At 40.5% G+C, this 14,467-nt stretch overlaps 1 protein-coding gene across 2 annotated transcripts in view; it reads left to right on the forward strand.

The window, feature by feature from the left end:
- LOC120527937 (sideroflexin-5-like) overlaps positions 1–6,752 on the forward strand; it is a 201,295-nt gene extending 194,543 nt beyond the window's left edge. For both annotated transcript variants that reach the window (XM_039751909.1, XM_039751910.1), the window contains one exon: positions 5,949–6,752. In XM_039751909.1, coding sequence (XP_039607843.1) covers positions 5,949–6,084 — 136 coding nt within the window. In that variant the 3' untranslated portion in view covers positions 6,085–6,752. The remainder of the gene's footprint in view (positions 1–5,948) is intronic.
- The last annotated feature ends 7,715 nt before the right edge of the window (positions 6,753–14,467 follow it).

Here is a 14,467-nt window from a genome sequence, read left to right on the forward strand (position 1 = left end):
ATCTATCAGTCTGGTAAAGGTTATAAAGCCATTTCTAAAGCTTTGGGACTCCAGCGAACCACAGTGAGAGCCATTATCCACAAATGGCAAAAACATGGAACAGTGGTGAACCTTCCCAGGAGTGGCCAGCAGACCAAAATTACCCCAAGAGCGCAGAGACGACTCATCCGAGAGGTCACAAAAGACCCCAGGACAACATCTAAAGAACTGCAGGCCTCACTTGCCTCAATTAAGGTTCACGACTCCACCCTAAGAAAGAGACTGGGCAAAAACGGCCTGCATGGCAGATTTCCAAGACACAAACCACTGTTAAGCAAAAAGAACATTAGGGCTCGTCTCAATTTTGCTAAGAAACATCTCAATGATTGCCAAGACTTTTGGGAAAATACCTTGTGGACTGATGAGACAAATGTTGAACTTTTTGGAAGGCAAATGTCCCGTTACATCTGGCGTAAAAGGAACACAGCAGTTCAGAAAAAGAACATCATACCAACAGTAAAATATGGTGGTGGTAGTATGATGGTCTGGGGTTGTTTTGCTGCTTCAGGACCTGGAAGGTTTGCTGTGATAGATGGAACCATGAATTTTACTGTCTACCAAAAAATCCTGAAGGAGAATGTCCGGCCATCTGTTCGTCAACTTAAGCTGAAGCGATCTTGGGTGCTGCAACAGGACAATGACCCAAAACACACCAGCAAATCCACCTCTGAATGGCTGAAGAAAAACAAAATGAAGACTTTGGAGTGGCCTAGTCAAAGTCCTGACCTGAATCCAATTGAGATGCTATGGCATGACCTTAAAAGGCGGTTCATGCTAGAAAACCCTCAAATAAAGCTGAATTACAACAATTCTGCAAAGATGAGTGGGCCAAAATTCCTCCAGAGTGCTGTAAAAGACTCATTGCAAGTTATCGCAAACGCTTGATTGCAGTTATTGCTGCTAAGGGTGGCCCAAACCAGTTATTAGGTTCAGGGGGCAATTACTTTTTCACACAGGGCCATGTAGGTTTGGATTTTTTTTTCTCCCTAAATAATAAAAACCATCATTTAAAAACTGCATTTTGTGTTTACTTGTGTTATATTTTGGTCAGCAACACAGGAGCGCCGCAAGGAACTGTACTTTCTCCAGTCCTGTTCAGCCTATATACATCGGGCTTCCAATACAACTCAGAGTCCTGCAAAGTGCAAAAGTTTGCTGACAACACTGCTATCGTGGGCTGCATCAGGAGTGGGCAGGAGGAGGAGTATAGGAACCTAATCAAGGACTTTGTTAAATGGTGTGACTCAAACCACCTACAGCTGAACACCAGCAAAACCAAGGAGCTGGAGGTGGATTTTAGGAGGACCTGGCCCCTCATGGACCCCGTGATCATCAGAGATGACTGTGTGCAGAGGGTGCAGAGCTGGGAGTGTAGCTGGATCATAAATTGGACTGGACTGCCAATACTGATTCTCTGTGCAAGAGAGGACAGAGCCGAGTATGCTTTCTTAGAAGGCTGGCGTCTTTCAACATCTGCAATAAGATGCTGCAGATGTTCTATCAGACGGTTGTGGCGAGCACCCTCTTCTACGCGATGGTGTGCTGGGGAGGCAGCATAAAGAAGAGGGACGCCTCACGCCTGGACAAACTGTTGAGGAAGGCAGGCTCTATTGTAGGCACAGAGCTGGACAGTTTGACATCCGTGGCAGAGTGACAGGCACTGAGCAGGCTCCTGTCAATCATGGAGAATCCACTGCATCCACTAAACAGTATCATCTACAGACAGAGGAGCAGCTTCAGCGACAGACTGCTGTCACTGTCCTGCTCCATTGACAGACTGAGGAGATTGTTACCCCCCCACACACACACTATGCGACTCTTCAGTTAGCATTAACATTATATATTGTCTGTTATACCTGCATTTGTATCACTCTTTAATTTAATATTGTTTTTTATCAATATGCTGCTGCTGGAGTATGTCAATTTCCCCTTGGGATTAATAAAGTCTCTATCTATCTATCTGTCTGTCTGTCTGTCTCAATTTTATGTGTTTACTTGTTAAACATGTTAGCCTTGTGTCTACTTAATAAGCATGGACATTTTATTAGAATTGTAGCTTGTAATTATGACTAGAATTTTTAATATCTTTTTTGCATTATGGATAAATATTTTTGTATATATTTTAGTAGTTTTAAAAATGTATATTTTAAGGGTATTACATTTATTTTAGTATTTGTTATTGTCACTAAAGAAAAGCTTTCAGAATTTTATTTTGTTAGTAACATCTGTGGTTTGTACTTTATAGAAATACCACTTCAGTATAGAACATAAGGCTTCTACATGGCTGGAGCTTAGTGAAAGAAAAAACTTTAAAAGGATAAGGAAAAGAAATCAGTAATCAAATTGGTCAGTTCTTGTAACATGTTGTCTGAGGATCATACTGGAATTATTAGGTAAATTTAATGTACTATAGAGGTAAACTGGACCTCTCACAAAAAATTTATTTTATGGTAAGCACCTGTAGCTATATAACCACTTAATCCATTTTATTTTAAGGCTTTCAAAATGAGGGGAAATTTAAAAATTACAGTATGTCAGTGGGAAAAGTAATAATTCTTCACTCAAATTTTTCTGTCTTATTTATTACCCATTGCACAGAGAGACAGAACACAAGAAAAAGGGTTGGTAGTCCACCCCGTATATTGTAGGGTTCACTGAAAGCAAGCAAGTATGCAAGTAAGTAAACAAGTAGTCATAAACGACTGAGTCCTGAAGTAGACTGACTGCAGAACAAGGCTGTTGGCTTTTTATTGCTATGGAAGAGGAAGAGGCAGGTCATCTAGTGGGAAATGGTCCAAAGGCGTGGTCTGGAATCGAAGGAGGGAGGAGACAAGGTCTTAGGAAGAAGAGGCATTAGTACACCTGAGTACTCCCCTGTGCCTGAGTCTCAGTAGTTGCTAGACCCCCCGTTTCCTCCCATGCGCATGTGTGTGACATCGTGCAAGAAAACATGAAACAATAGACTTCCTATCAAGTGTGTCTGCTGTTATTGACTCACCATTGCTCATTATTTCACACCAAAATTAGTTTCAAACACTTTTCTGCATCTGCCATTTAAAGTTGCTCTTTAAGTAATATTTCATCCAATTATATGCAGCTCAGATGAGCCATTCTAGATTCACAATGTGAGACAAAAGAGTTCTCTTTGTCAAAGTTGTCTTTCCATTTAATTGTGCTTGTATACTATCTTCTGCAATGTCCACGTTTTCATAAGACCCTTTTGTCATTTTTAAAGTGTTTTCCCTGTTTCTTCGTGTGCTTATTTTAACCTGCAGCTGCAGATGTAATAGGTGATCTACCTTTAAAGCTCTGTGCTTTTGACTTCTCCTGCCGCTGTTCCAAGTGGTTTCCAGGCAAATCAGCAGTGTGAATAAGGCTATTTAAATCAATGTCTAACTTATAACAGGTCACTTCATCTTGGAGTTTCTCTAATGAACTGTTTCTAAATATGGAAATTAATGCTTTTGAATTCCAGTACCTTAAAACCTTAAATTCTAATGCATATTTGAAATTTTAACAGACTATTTACTCACTGATAAATTCCATTTAGCAAACTCTTGTTTGCTTTTGCTTTTTCAGCTTTTATTAGCCTTTGATCTATTCTACCAATAACAGCATTCACTTTAAACTTGGGCTATTTTGAATACACATATTAAATCAGAAGAGCATGTTTCTGTTCCTCTTCCTGAAAAAATTAACAAAATTAATAGCAATCAATTAATTTCTTGTTTCTTTTTATGTATATATTGCTGTCCTTCATAAACATTTTGGGGTGAAAAAGACAGGGATTTTTTCATCATTATGGTAAACAGTAATACCTGAACATTTACTTACTAACCTTGGCCTAAGTTGTGATTCATCATTATAATGTAGGGAAAAAGAAGTATCTATCAATCTTTGTTCTGTAGAATTATAAGATACTGTTGGCAAGCAATTAAATGCATGTTGTGCAGCACAATTTTTCTGAGAATAACGGGAATAATGTTGCTCTTCAGAATAGGAAGTGCTGACGATTTGCAACGCTTAGGCCCTGGTTTGATTCTCATCTTGTGTGCTTTTTGTGTCTTGTGTGCATATTCTCTTCTGTTGCATGTAGCTTTCCTCCAAGGTACAGTGGATATAAAAAAGTGCCGATTTTGTGTAAATAGAAATTAAACTATGATAACTCCTGTCAGAATTTATTCCTCTTTTATTGCAAAATTTCAATCTATACAAACAAGGTGAAAAAAAAATCATAAACTGTTTGGTGAAAAAGGGAAAAAATAAAAATCATACAAAACCCTGTTTGCATTAGTGTACATACCTTTTAACAATCAAGGATGTGGCTACGTTCAGAATCAACCAGTCACAATAAGTCTTATCTCAAATAGTAGCTAGTATATACCTATAAGTTTGGCTGTTCCTGTAGGACTATTCTGATATACTCTTGATGGCAACATACTCCAAAAGCTTTGGTCCGCAAAGAGCTTTTAAAACATGAACAGGATCTCATCATTGAAGGGTATCAGTCAGGACAGGCGTACAAAAGAGTATCCAAAGCATTAAAGATCCCATGGAGCATGGTGAAGACAGTCTTTAACAAATGAAGAAAATATGGCTCAACAGTGACTCTACCAAGATCAGGACTTCTTTCCAAGACTGATGAGAAGACAAGAAGTAAACTGGTCAAAGAGGCCACCAAGAGGCCTACGGCAACATTAAAGGAGTTGCAGTATTTCCTGGCAAGTACTGTTTTTTCGGTACATGTGACAATAGTCAGTTGTGTTTCTCATATGTCTGGGTTATGGGCTAAGGTAGCAAGACAAAAGCCTTTTCTCACAAACAAAAATATCCAAGCCTGGCTAAACCTCACAAAAAGGTACACCTACTCTCCCACAACCATGTGGCAAAATGTATTTTGGTCTGGTGAGACCAAGGTTGAGCAATTTGGCCATAATTCCAAACGGTATGTCTGGTGCAAAAATAACACAGCATTTCATTATAAGAACTTGCATACCCACAATGAAGCATGGTAGAGCTAGCATCATGCTTTGGGGCTGCTTGTCTTCAGCTGGAACTTTAGTCAAGGTGGATGAAATCACGATTAGCTCCAAACATCAGGCATAAAACCTTCAAGCATCTGCTAGGAAGCTGAAGATGAAGAGGAACTTCAGATTTCAGCATGAAATGACCCAAAGCATACATCAAAATCAAAAAATCAATGGCTTCATCAAAGGAGGATCAGTATTCTGGAATGGCCTAACCAGAGTTCAAACCTTAATCCAATTGAAAATCTGTAAAGAGCTGTGCACAGGAGATGCCCTCACAATTTGACAGATCTGGAAATATTTTTGCAAGGAACAGTGGGTAAAAATCACCAAGTCTAGATGGGCCAAACTGATAGACTCTTATCCAAAAACACTGAGTGCTGTAATAAAATCTAAAGATGCTTCAACTAAGTATTAGTTTAGGTGTATACACTAATGCAACTAGGTTTTCATCGGATTTTTTCCTATTTTTCTGTAAACAGTTTCTGATTTGTTTTCACCTTCTTTGTATAGATTGCAATTTTGCAATTAAGGTGGAATAAGTTCTGACAGGATTTATCTTAACTTAACTTTTTTATTACACAAAATTTGCAATTTCAGTAGGAATGTGTAGCCTTTTTATATCTATTGTATCTAAGTTCCTTCTAGTAATTTACTGTTAAGTTCATTAAAAGTTTAACTGTCCGGGTGTGAGTGATTATGTGTGTACAGTATGTGAATGTGGCTTGTAATGAACCAGCACCTAGATTGGTTTATGTGTTGTTTCCCAAGCTTTAAAATTGTACAGTATGGCTTAAAGTGGGTTCAGATATGAATGGATGGATATATATATATATATACATATCTGTCTTTGCTAACACAATTTTTTTTTTGTCTTAACAGGTTGAAGTATCAAAACTGGAACCTGAGATTGCAATGGCAACCACTGGCAGAACAGTTGTTTACAACAAGGGTCTGTAATGAAGTGCAACAGATGGTCTTACTGGTCACAGCCTTTCAGACCTCTTGGAGTCCTTAGGAACTAATCAATATAAAACACTCCTGTGCTAAACCACTTAATTATAAAGGTGCTAGTTTAACAATACACAGTAGAGTCTGTCTGACTTTACTCAGTACTCACATTTTTAATGACCACAATAATGCTTTAAATACAACATTTGGAAAGCTAAGAATGCAAGATACGTTGGTATATAACAACACTAATAACATTCATAGCAGTTGCCACAGCAAAGAGACAGCACCCCACCAGCCTACATTTCAGCGTTACGCTTACCTTGGAGGAAACACTCACACCTTCAGGGACCTCCTGGTGTTCATGTTAAACTAGTTCTGACAAGAAGACATGCAGATAGATCATGTCAGAACAAGAAAAGCACTTTGGCTTACTTCAGTTCATGTTTAGTTTCTTGGCTCTTTAAAAAGGGCACGATCTGTAGAACTGTCAAGGAATAATTTGTAGTATACATTTCAGGAAATATGGTCATCATCTTCATTAGATAAATACATAAATAAAACTCAGTGAAACAGCAATGGCTGTACTTTATGTCTGCACTAAATACTTACTTACTCGCTGCAGTTACAACTAAGCAACATTTATTTTTTTAACAAAAACTCTTAAGATATGGAAAATGAGTTCCGTAAATGTGAAAATGAAATAGAATTAAATAAAAAGCTCACTTATCCAGGTGTCTGTTTTAACATTTTTAATAATCTTTGGACCTATATTTTAGGTAATATGTGTGTATGCTACCTGTACAAAACAAAAACTGTGCTGGATTAATGTCTGACTAGTGCAAACATTTGAAGCAACAGTATGTCTGCATTGAAGTGGCATCTGTACACTCATGTCAGTTCTAACCCGGTTGCTTTATATGTAACTGCACCACAAATCATCGTTTCGTCTATTATTAAAGGGAAATTCTAAAGTGATAGCAGGCCCGAATAAGCTGATATTCTACTCACGTCTGTGACTGCGTGGGTATTTCTCTGGGTATTCTGATTTTCCTCCCACATTCCAGAAATGTGCAAGTTATATTGTAAGTGTGCATGTGTGCCCTGCTGTGGGTTTGTGCCTTACCTAACGTTGGTCCCTAGTTGGTGCCTAATGCTACTGACGTGGACACCAGCATCTCTCGAATGGATAGATGGATGAATGGATATTCTATCTACAGTATGTTTATAAAGGCAAGAACGGTATGTGTCTAAGGTGTATCAGCATATAAAGTTAAGTTCTGCCCTGATATGATATCTGTACAGTGATTACATGTAGTATTTTATTACGAAAAACTGCTCCACTACTGTTTATCAGCTTACATCTCCCCTGGGAGTATATGCACTAAACCTAGAAAGAGTGCCTACTTTCAATTTTTTGGTATTTGTCAGGAAGTAGATATTTCTTTATGTGAATACCCACACAACTTCAATGTCCTCTATGGGTAATTGCTTGAGACTTGCTAACTACCCTGAGAGAGTATCCACACAAAGTATGTATGCTGGGGAGTGAATTAAAGGTTGAGCCTTTTCTTCTTTCTTTCTAGTCAATCGGAAATTCCAGCAGATCCACACACACCTCAGATCCTACCACCATCACAGATGTTACATGTTTTCCTTTCTGACTATCTTGACTGATGAGGCAGTCTTGGTGTCTTTTCTTCTTTTCACGCTGAACCTAAGCCGTTGTGATTTTTTTTCATTGGCAGTACTGCCAATGTGGATCAAACTTGTGTGGGATGGCTGTGATCCCTATGTAAGGAGATAATTGCTGTCCTGCCTTTGCAAACTTTATGGAGATTTTCTGTGGGTGTCCAGTTTTTTATCCTCTGAAGCACATCTATGGTGGAACATGAAAGCTGCATGGAAGGTTATTTGGATAGATTGGGTCTAACTTAATGGATATTTGGTCAGAATGTGTGTCTACAGTATGCTAATAAACGTTTTTCACGGATCGCTCGATTGCCCAGGGAGAAGATCAGAACACAGTTTGTCTCTGAAGAAATACAGTAACTGTAAAAAGTCCAGTACATCAACACAGAGCCCTTAACTACCTCAGCATTGTGTCTCTTCAGAAACAGTTAAAAGTGTAGGCTGTTTCTCTGCATTATGAAGATATCTTTCACATATATGATATACTGGGAACACATCTGCCTTCTCTATACTATTTTGCTTTTCTTCAAATTCTTAATGTATGTTCTTGTATTGTATGATATTGTTTTGATTTTTTTTTTTCATTTTTGGGACTATTTTTGATATTAGTCATCATGCCCCTCACCTATTCCTTACACCATATCTGTAGTTAGTTCTGACTTTTGGTAGTTCATATTGGATTGTTAGCCTTGTGACAGACACACTATATAGGACCCTTTTCTGTACAATTATATTCTTGTCTTTTTTTATAGAATTTTCTTCTCAAATGTTGTTAAAGTCAATCCAAAATACCTATTAGCTCTTATACACTCACTCTAGCTCATGACGTATCTATGTTGCACAAAGTGTGGAAGTGAGTGGGCAGTCAGTTGACTTACGTCACAAAAAATTGTGACTTTGTCTATTAAAATGAACTGTGACTCCCCAGAAGTTTATTTTCTCTAGGAATGGCCATTGGCTGGAGTTTGTGTTTTCCTCTGAACGTTTCTCAACTAGCAATAGCTCATTCATTACATTAATTGTCTTTTGTTGTCATAATTCTGTGTTAATCATGTAGAACTTTACTCTATTTTACCATGTGTTTGTGGTACACTTTATTGATCCCCAAGAGAAAATAGTTTTTTTTGCGTGACCTTCGGAGGTCAGAGTGCAGGGTTTAAAATAATGTGTGTTTCTGTATGCAAATGATGTATGGTTTAGACCGTTAAAGCTGGAAACTTGTAAGCGTATACTTGGAAAAAAAGTGCTATGCACGATAACTTAAATTCAATTCTCAGTTAAACAGCACAGAATGTTTACCCAACTGTGCTCTGACACATCCACATTCGTCAAGGATTTGATTTTTAAATTATAAGAATTTGCGTTATAAAGATATTGAGAGCTACTACAGCTCTTCTATTGATCATACCAGGTTCTTTTTTCCTGTATTTAGTGCCCCCTTGTGATATTCCTAAATAAAAGCAATGCCATCTTGCCCAATTCTCTGATGGTGTCAGGATTGAATTTGGTACTGTCTCATCTCCAGAATGATAAGCAGCTTAACAAGAGGGTTAGACCCCAGCTGTTGAAGTATCTGCTGTATCTGTTCTCATCTTCCAACTGATAGCTGTCCTTATGACACTTTCAGAAAAAAAACGTATTACTAAAATATTAGTGACAATCATTGGAAGTAAAGGTCTCATTGGAAGACAAGCTCTCAATTCTTGCACATTTTTAGATATTACAGGCTAAAACAAAAGCCCGTAGCCACACAACATTTACATACATAAGTACAGACATCCCTTTAGCAAATAATGACCAAGGAGACCAAAACTGTAAAATAGAAACTGTTATTTTTTCATTAGATTAACAAAACTGCAAGAACACAAAACCAATAATAAAAGGAAAACATTAAAAGATCCATTGTCATCAGTTCCTAACTACACAGCTGACAGTTCTTTACTACCTTGTGGGGTGGCTGGTCCACGTACCCACATATACTCCTCTAAACACTCGCGACTTGCCATCCTGTACCCAGCATACCAAACATCTTTGCCATACTCAGGCTTGTCTTTCATCTGCCACTTGAGCCTTTGCCAACTGGATGTCTCCCAAATACATTATCACTAGTCAGGTAACTGGAAGGGTCCTCATCCAGAAGCTACTTCCAAACAAATCCTAGGAATCAATTCCTATTCCCCAAAACAGCCACATTTAGGAGAATCATGGAGCCCAGATACATTACGTGCCACTACTGCCGGGCAAAACCCAAACATACTTTCCTCTAGTACCTTGGGAATTTCCAGATATATAAGTAGGAAGTCTTGACTAACTGCTGCTATTCAGTTCGGAGCCTTGTAAGGCCTTACATTCATCAAGTAGCACCCACTGGTGACTAGAAGCAGGCTTATCCACCTGTAATGCTGTTATAATTCTTCCCACTCAACTTCATCTTAAATGTCAGAACATTCAGAGTCATGAGATAGGAGTAACTGCCCTTTGCATGCTGGGAGGAATATTCTGTTCCTGCTGCCATATGATATTTCACAGCAGAACATTTCACCTGGTTACCTGTAGAAACATTATTGCTAGTGTGGTCTGCAGAGGGCGCTTCTGCCGCCCAAACCTGACACACAGACAGACGCTGGACACAAGTTCAGTACACATGCTTTATTTTTTTTTTTCCTTTTTCCACGTGAGAAACCTTCCCCCATTTCCCATCAGTACAGCACAGTTACAACACTAAACACACTTCTTTCTTTCTTTTTTTTCTCCTCTCTCTCTTCTCCTCCACTTGTCCATCCAGCAAACTTTGTCCATCTCCTCCCGACTCTAGTTCCCCAAGTAGTGCTGGCTGGCTCCTTTTATAGGATACCCAGAAGTGTTCCAGGTTGATCTTCATCCGGCAGCACTTCCGGGTGTGATGGACGTGCTACTACACAGGGCTCCACAGTTCCTGCAGTGCCCTGAGGCGGCGACCATGGAACCTTGCAGGGCAGCTCCAAACTCCAAGGCACTGCTGCAGCCCAGGGGGACTGCCACCTAGCACTCTGGGAGAGGTAATGCCCTGAATAAGCTCTCTCCCTCTGTCCTTCCTCTGTCGAGGCATCCCGGCCATCCACCACACTAGTTACATTGGTTAAACTATAATCACAGTCAGGTTAACAGAAGAACTGGCTAGCTGACAGTGAAAGGGGGGAAATTATTCTTTGGATGGTCCACCATCATTTAGACCAAGCAAAGTTACAGTTTTGTAAGCATGAAAGACCTAATGACAGCCATGTGTGGTGTAGGTAGAGTGTTAAGGTCATGTCATTTGGCACAGGGAGCAGTTGCCATGCGGCACAGAGAAGTGGGTATAACCACCTCTCCATCATTGAGGCGTAACTTTAAGGTAGATTGACACACAGGAAAATTGGAGCTGTTGCACTGAGCTGCCAGTAATTGAAAAGTCTCTTTTACAGTTGTGAACGCTGGCCCGAACACACACAGACGGACATCTTATGTTCACCCAACACACGTTTATTTTGCAAATATTTACAGTTCAGTGCACAAACCCCAGTGCCTCCAGCACCGATTCCCCCAATGTCCAGGCCACACAGTCCTACTGCCTTTCTCCTGGCCGTCTCTAGTCCTCCCTCCAGCTCCGTCCTCTTCTACCCGACTTCTGCCAATGACTGGAGGGAGGCGGCCCCTTTAAATGGGAACCCGGATGGGCTCCAGCTACTTCCCGGCATTCCTCCGAAGCCACGCCCCAGTGTGGCGGAAGTGCCGGCTGCACACCCAGAAGCCGTCCTGGTGTGGCGGAAGTGCTGGGCTCCCGGGATATTCAGGCACTGGGGCGCCGCCTGGGGCCCGCCTTCACCCGAGGCCCCCAACATAACCAGGGCGGACGCTCCCTCGTGGTCTGGAGGAGGCACAAGCCCTCCTCCGGTCCTCCTGGGAGCCCGGCCGGGTACCATACGGGATATTCAGGCACTGGGGCGCCACCTGGTGGTGGCCACGGGTCCCTAAAGGGCTGGGCTTCCAAGCCCTTTACCCGAGGCCCCCAACATAACCAGGGCGGACGCCCCCTCGCGGTCTGGAGGAGGCACAAGCCCTCCTCCAGGCCTCCTGGGTGTCGACCACACAGTATAGTGGATATCACTGAGAAATTTAGCAGAGCGAATAAGCAGGATGTATAAAAAAAAGTTCTAAATGTGTCAAATGAAGTGGCATAAAGGAACAGAATGTGGTTTTTCTACCTTGCCATGCTTGCACCACACCTTCATTTCTCAGCTGGCACTTCATCTTTCTGGAGTTTGAATGATCTACCCATGTTTATGAGGTTCCCCTATACAAACTCCAGTATTCTTTCAGTGATGGGCTGATCATATCATATCATATCTAACTGATCCAGTTGTGACTATACTTATATCCATCAAGTGATGTGTTACTTTGGAGTATCCAGGTATTAAAATTACAAAGGTTTCCATCATTCATTTTCTGGTGTCTTGGATGCACAGTTGTGAACAGGTTAGTGCTGCTTCTTTTAAAGTCCAGAGACCCTGCTTCTAGTTCTGGGCAGCTTACTGTATGGTATAATCAAAATTTCCATGTGCCTATGTGGTCTTTCTCCAGATATAACTGTTTTCTTCCCACATCCTAAAGATTAATTTATAACTATAAATTGGTGGAGAATAATGTTACTTTAGTGGATGGTGCATCCTATCTGTTATTGTTACCTGTCTCTAATACATCAGTCTACTCTAAACCTCTAAAGGAAAAATGCAGATTTAGAAACATAGCTTGATGGTTGTGCCTTAAGGAATCATTTAGAACAATCTAGATGAGAGCAGGCCATTCAGCCCAACAAAGCTCACCAGTCCTTTCCACGTAATTCTTCCAAAATAACATCAAGTTGAGTTTTGAAGATTCCTAAAGTCCTGCTGTCTACCACATTACTTGGTAGCTTATTCCAAGTGTCTATGCTTCTCTGTATAAAGTAAAACCTCCTAATGTTTGTGTGGAATATACAGTACAATACTGTGTCCCAGTGTTTTTGTTGTTGTTAGTCCACTGTACTTATTCTTTTCGTAATTTTAAATCATGTCACCTCTTAATCTCCTTTTGTTAACCTGAAAAGGCTTAGCTCCTTTAATCGTTCTCATAATTCACCCCCTGTAGTCCTGGAATGAACTTAGTTGCTCTTCTCTGGACTCTGCTATGTCCTTTGTGTAGCCTGGAGACCAAAACTACACACAGCTTGAGCAGAACCTCCTTGGACTTGTACTCCACACATCAGAGTGCTATATAACCTAACATTCTGTTAACCTTCTTAATGGCTTCAGAACCCTGCCTGGCAGTTGATAGCGGAGAATACACTATGACTCCTTAATCCTTCTCAGAAGTTGTAGTTTTAATTTTCAGACCTCCCATTTGTATTCAATGTATTCCTTGCACAGTATCTCTCTGCTTCCTGTGTCTGAGCCAATTCTGCATTCATCTACAGATAACACCTTAAACTCCAAACGTCTTTTAGTTTGATGCCCATCCTCTCATGTGGCACCTTATCAAATGCTTTCTGAAAATCAGGATAAATAATATCATGTGCTCCATTTTGATTATACCCTTTTTTTTTTTGCTTCTTCATATAATTCCAGCATGTTGGTAAAACGCAGTCTCCCTCTTCTGAACCCATACTGACTGTAAATCAGCTGTTACTCTATTAGTTTCTGTATCTAATTGAAAAAGAGACATTTTAGCTTAATATTCATTGAGAGCTATATATGTGGATCTCCTTAAAAAAGACAAATCTAAAATAACCTTGTTTATGCAATTATAAATGCATTTATGGGCAATTCATGTTTCATCTGTGTTGTCCCTTGTTGCAGTGACAATAAGATTGTCTAAGATGGATTTCTACTGGCCTGTATACTTGGTTTCTGGTCTGCCAGAATTTCTTTACCTATTTAAGTGGATGCACCTTCTTTGAGGGGGTCGTACTGTCATATCTCTGCAAACTGTATGGAGTTCCTCAGTCAGTAAACATGTATGTCATCAGTGTATTGATTTACTACCATATTCAAGCAGGTTTTGTTATTTTGATGTTCAATTTGCTGTTAGAGTCAGTACTCCTAGATTTCTCTATTTTGTTTGGCTTCTTGTTGCTGTTGTTTCAGACCTTGTGTTGTACCTGAAACTCAATAGATGGGCTTTTTTGAGAAGAATGCAGTTCTGAAGATAGTCAAGTCAAGCTGGGGAGCATGCACTGGTACAGTGCGTTACTGCACCCACTACACAACAAAACAACTTGGGATCCCGGTTTGCAACCCCCAGACAGACACGCGGTCCAGTCCCACCCTCTGGAAATGTAGCCAGGTGTTACGTGGGCGACTCCTTGGCCTGGTCCAGTCACTCGAGTCCTCAACAATGAGGGTCTTATGAGCCGGATCACCCTCAGGCAAATGCGCCACATGGAAATAGTGCCGTAACTTACGCTCACTCACAATACAGGTAATGTGCCTCATTTGGGACTCCATGAGCAACCGTTCATTCGACACAAAGTCAAACTAACGGTACCCAAGGTTTTTCCGGATCGACACAGTACCAAAGGAGTCCAGTCTTCATCTCGGGTCACTGGATAGCGTCTATGTCTCGCAACCATATAGCAAGACAGGAAGCACCAGGACTCTAAAGACCTGGACCTTCGTCCTTTTGCAGAGATATCAGGAGCGCCACCCACCCCTTTCCAGAGACCTCATGACCCCCCATGCTCTTCTAATCTGTCTACTGACTTC

This window comes from Polypterus senegalus, chromosome 4, assembly GCF_016835505.1.
Source record: "Polypterus senegalus isolate Bchr_013 chromosome 4, ASM1683550v1, whole genome shotgun sequence".
NCBI lineage: Eukaryota > Metazoa > Chordata > Cladistia > Polypteriformes > Polypteridae > Polypterus > Polypterus senegalus.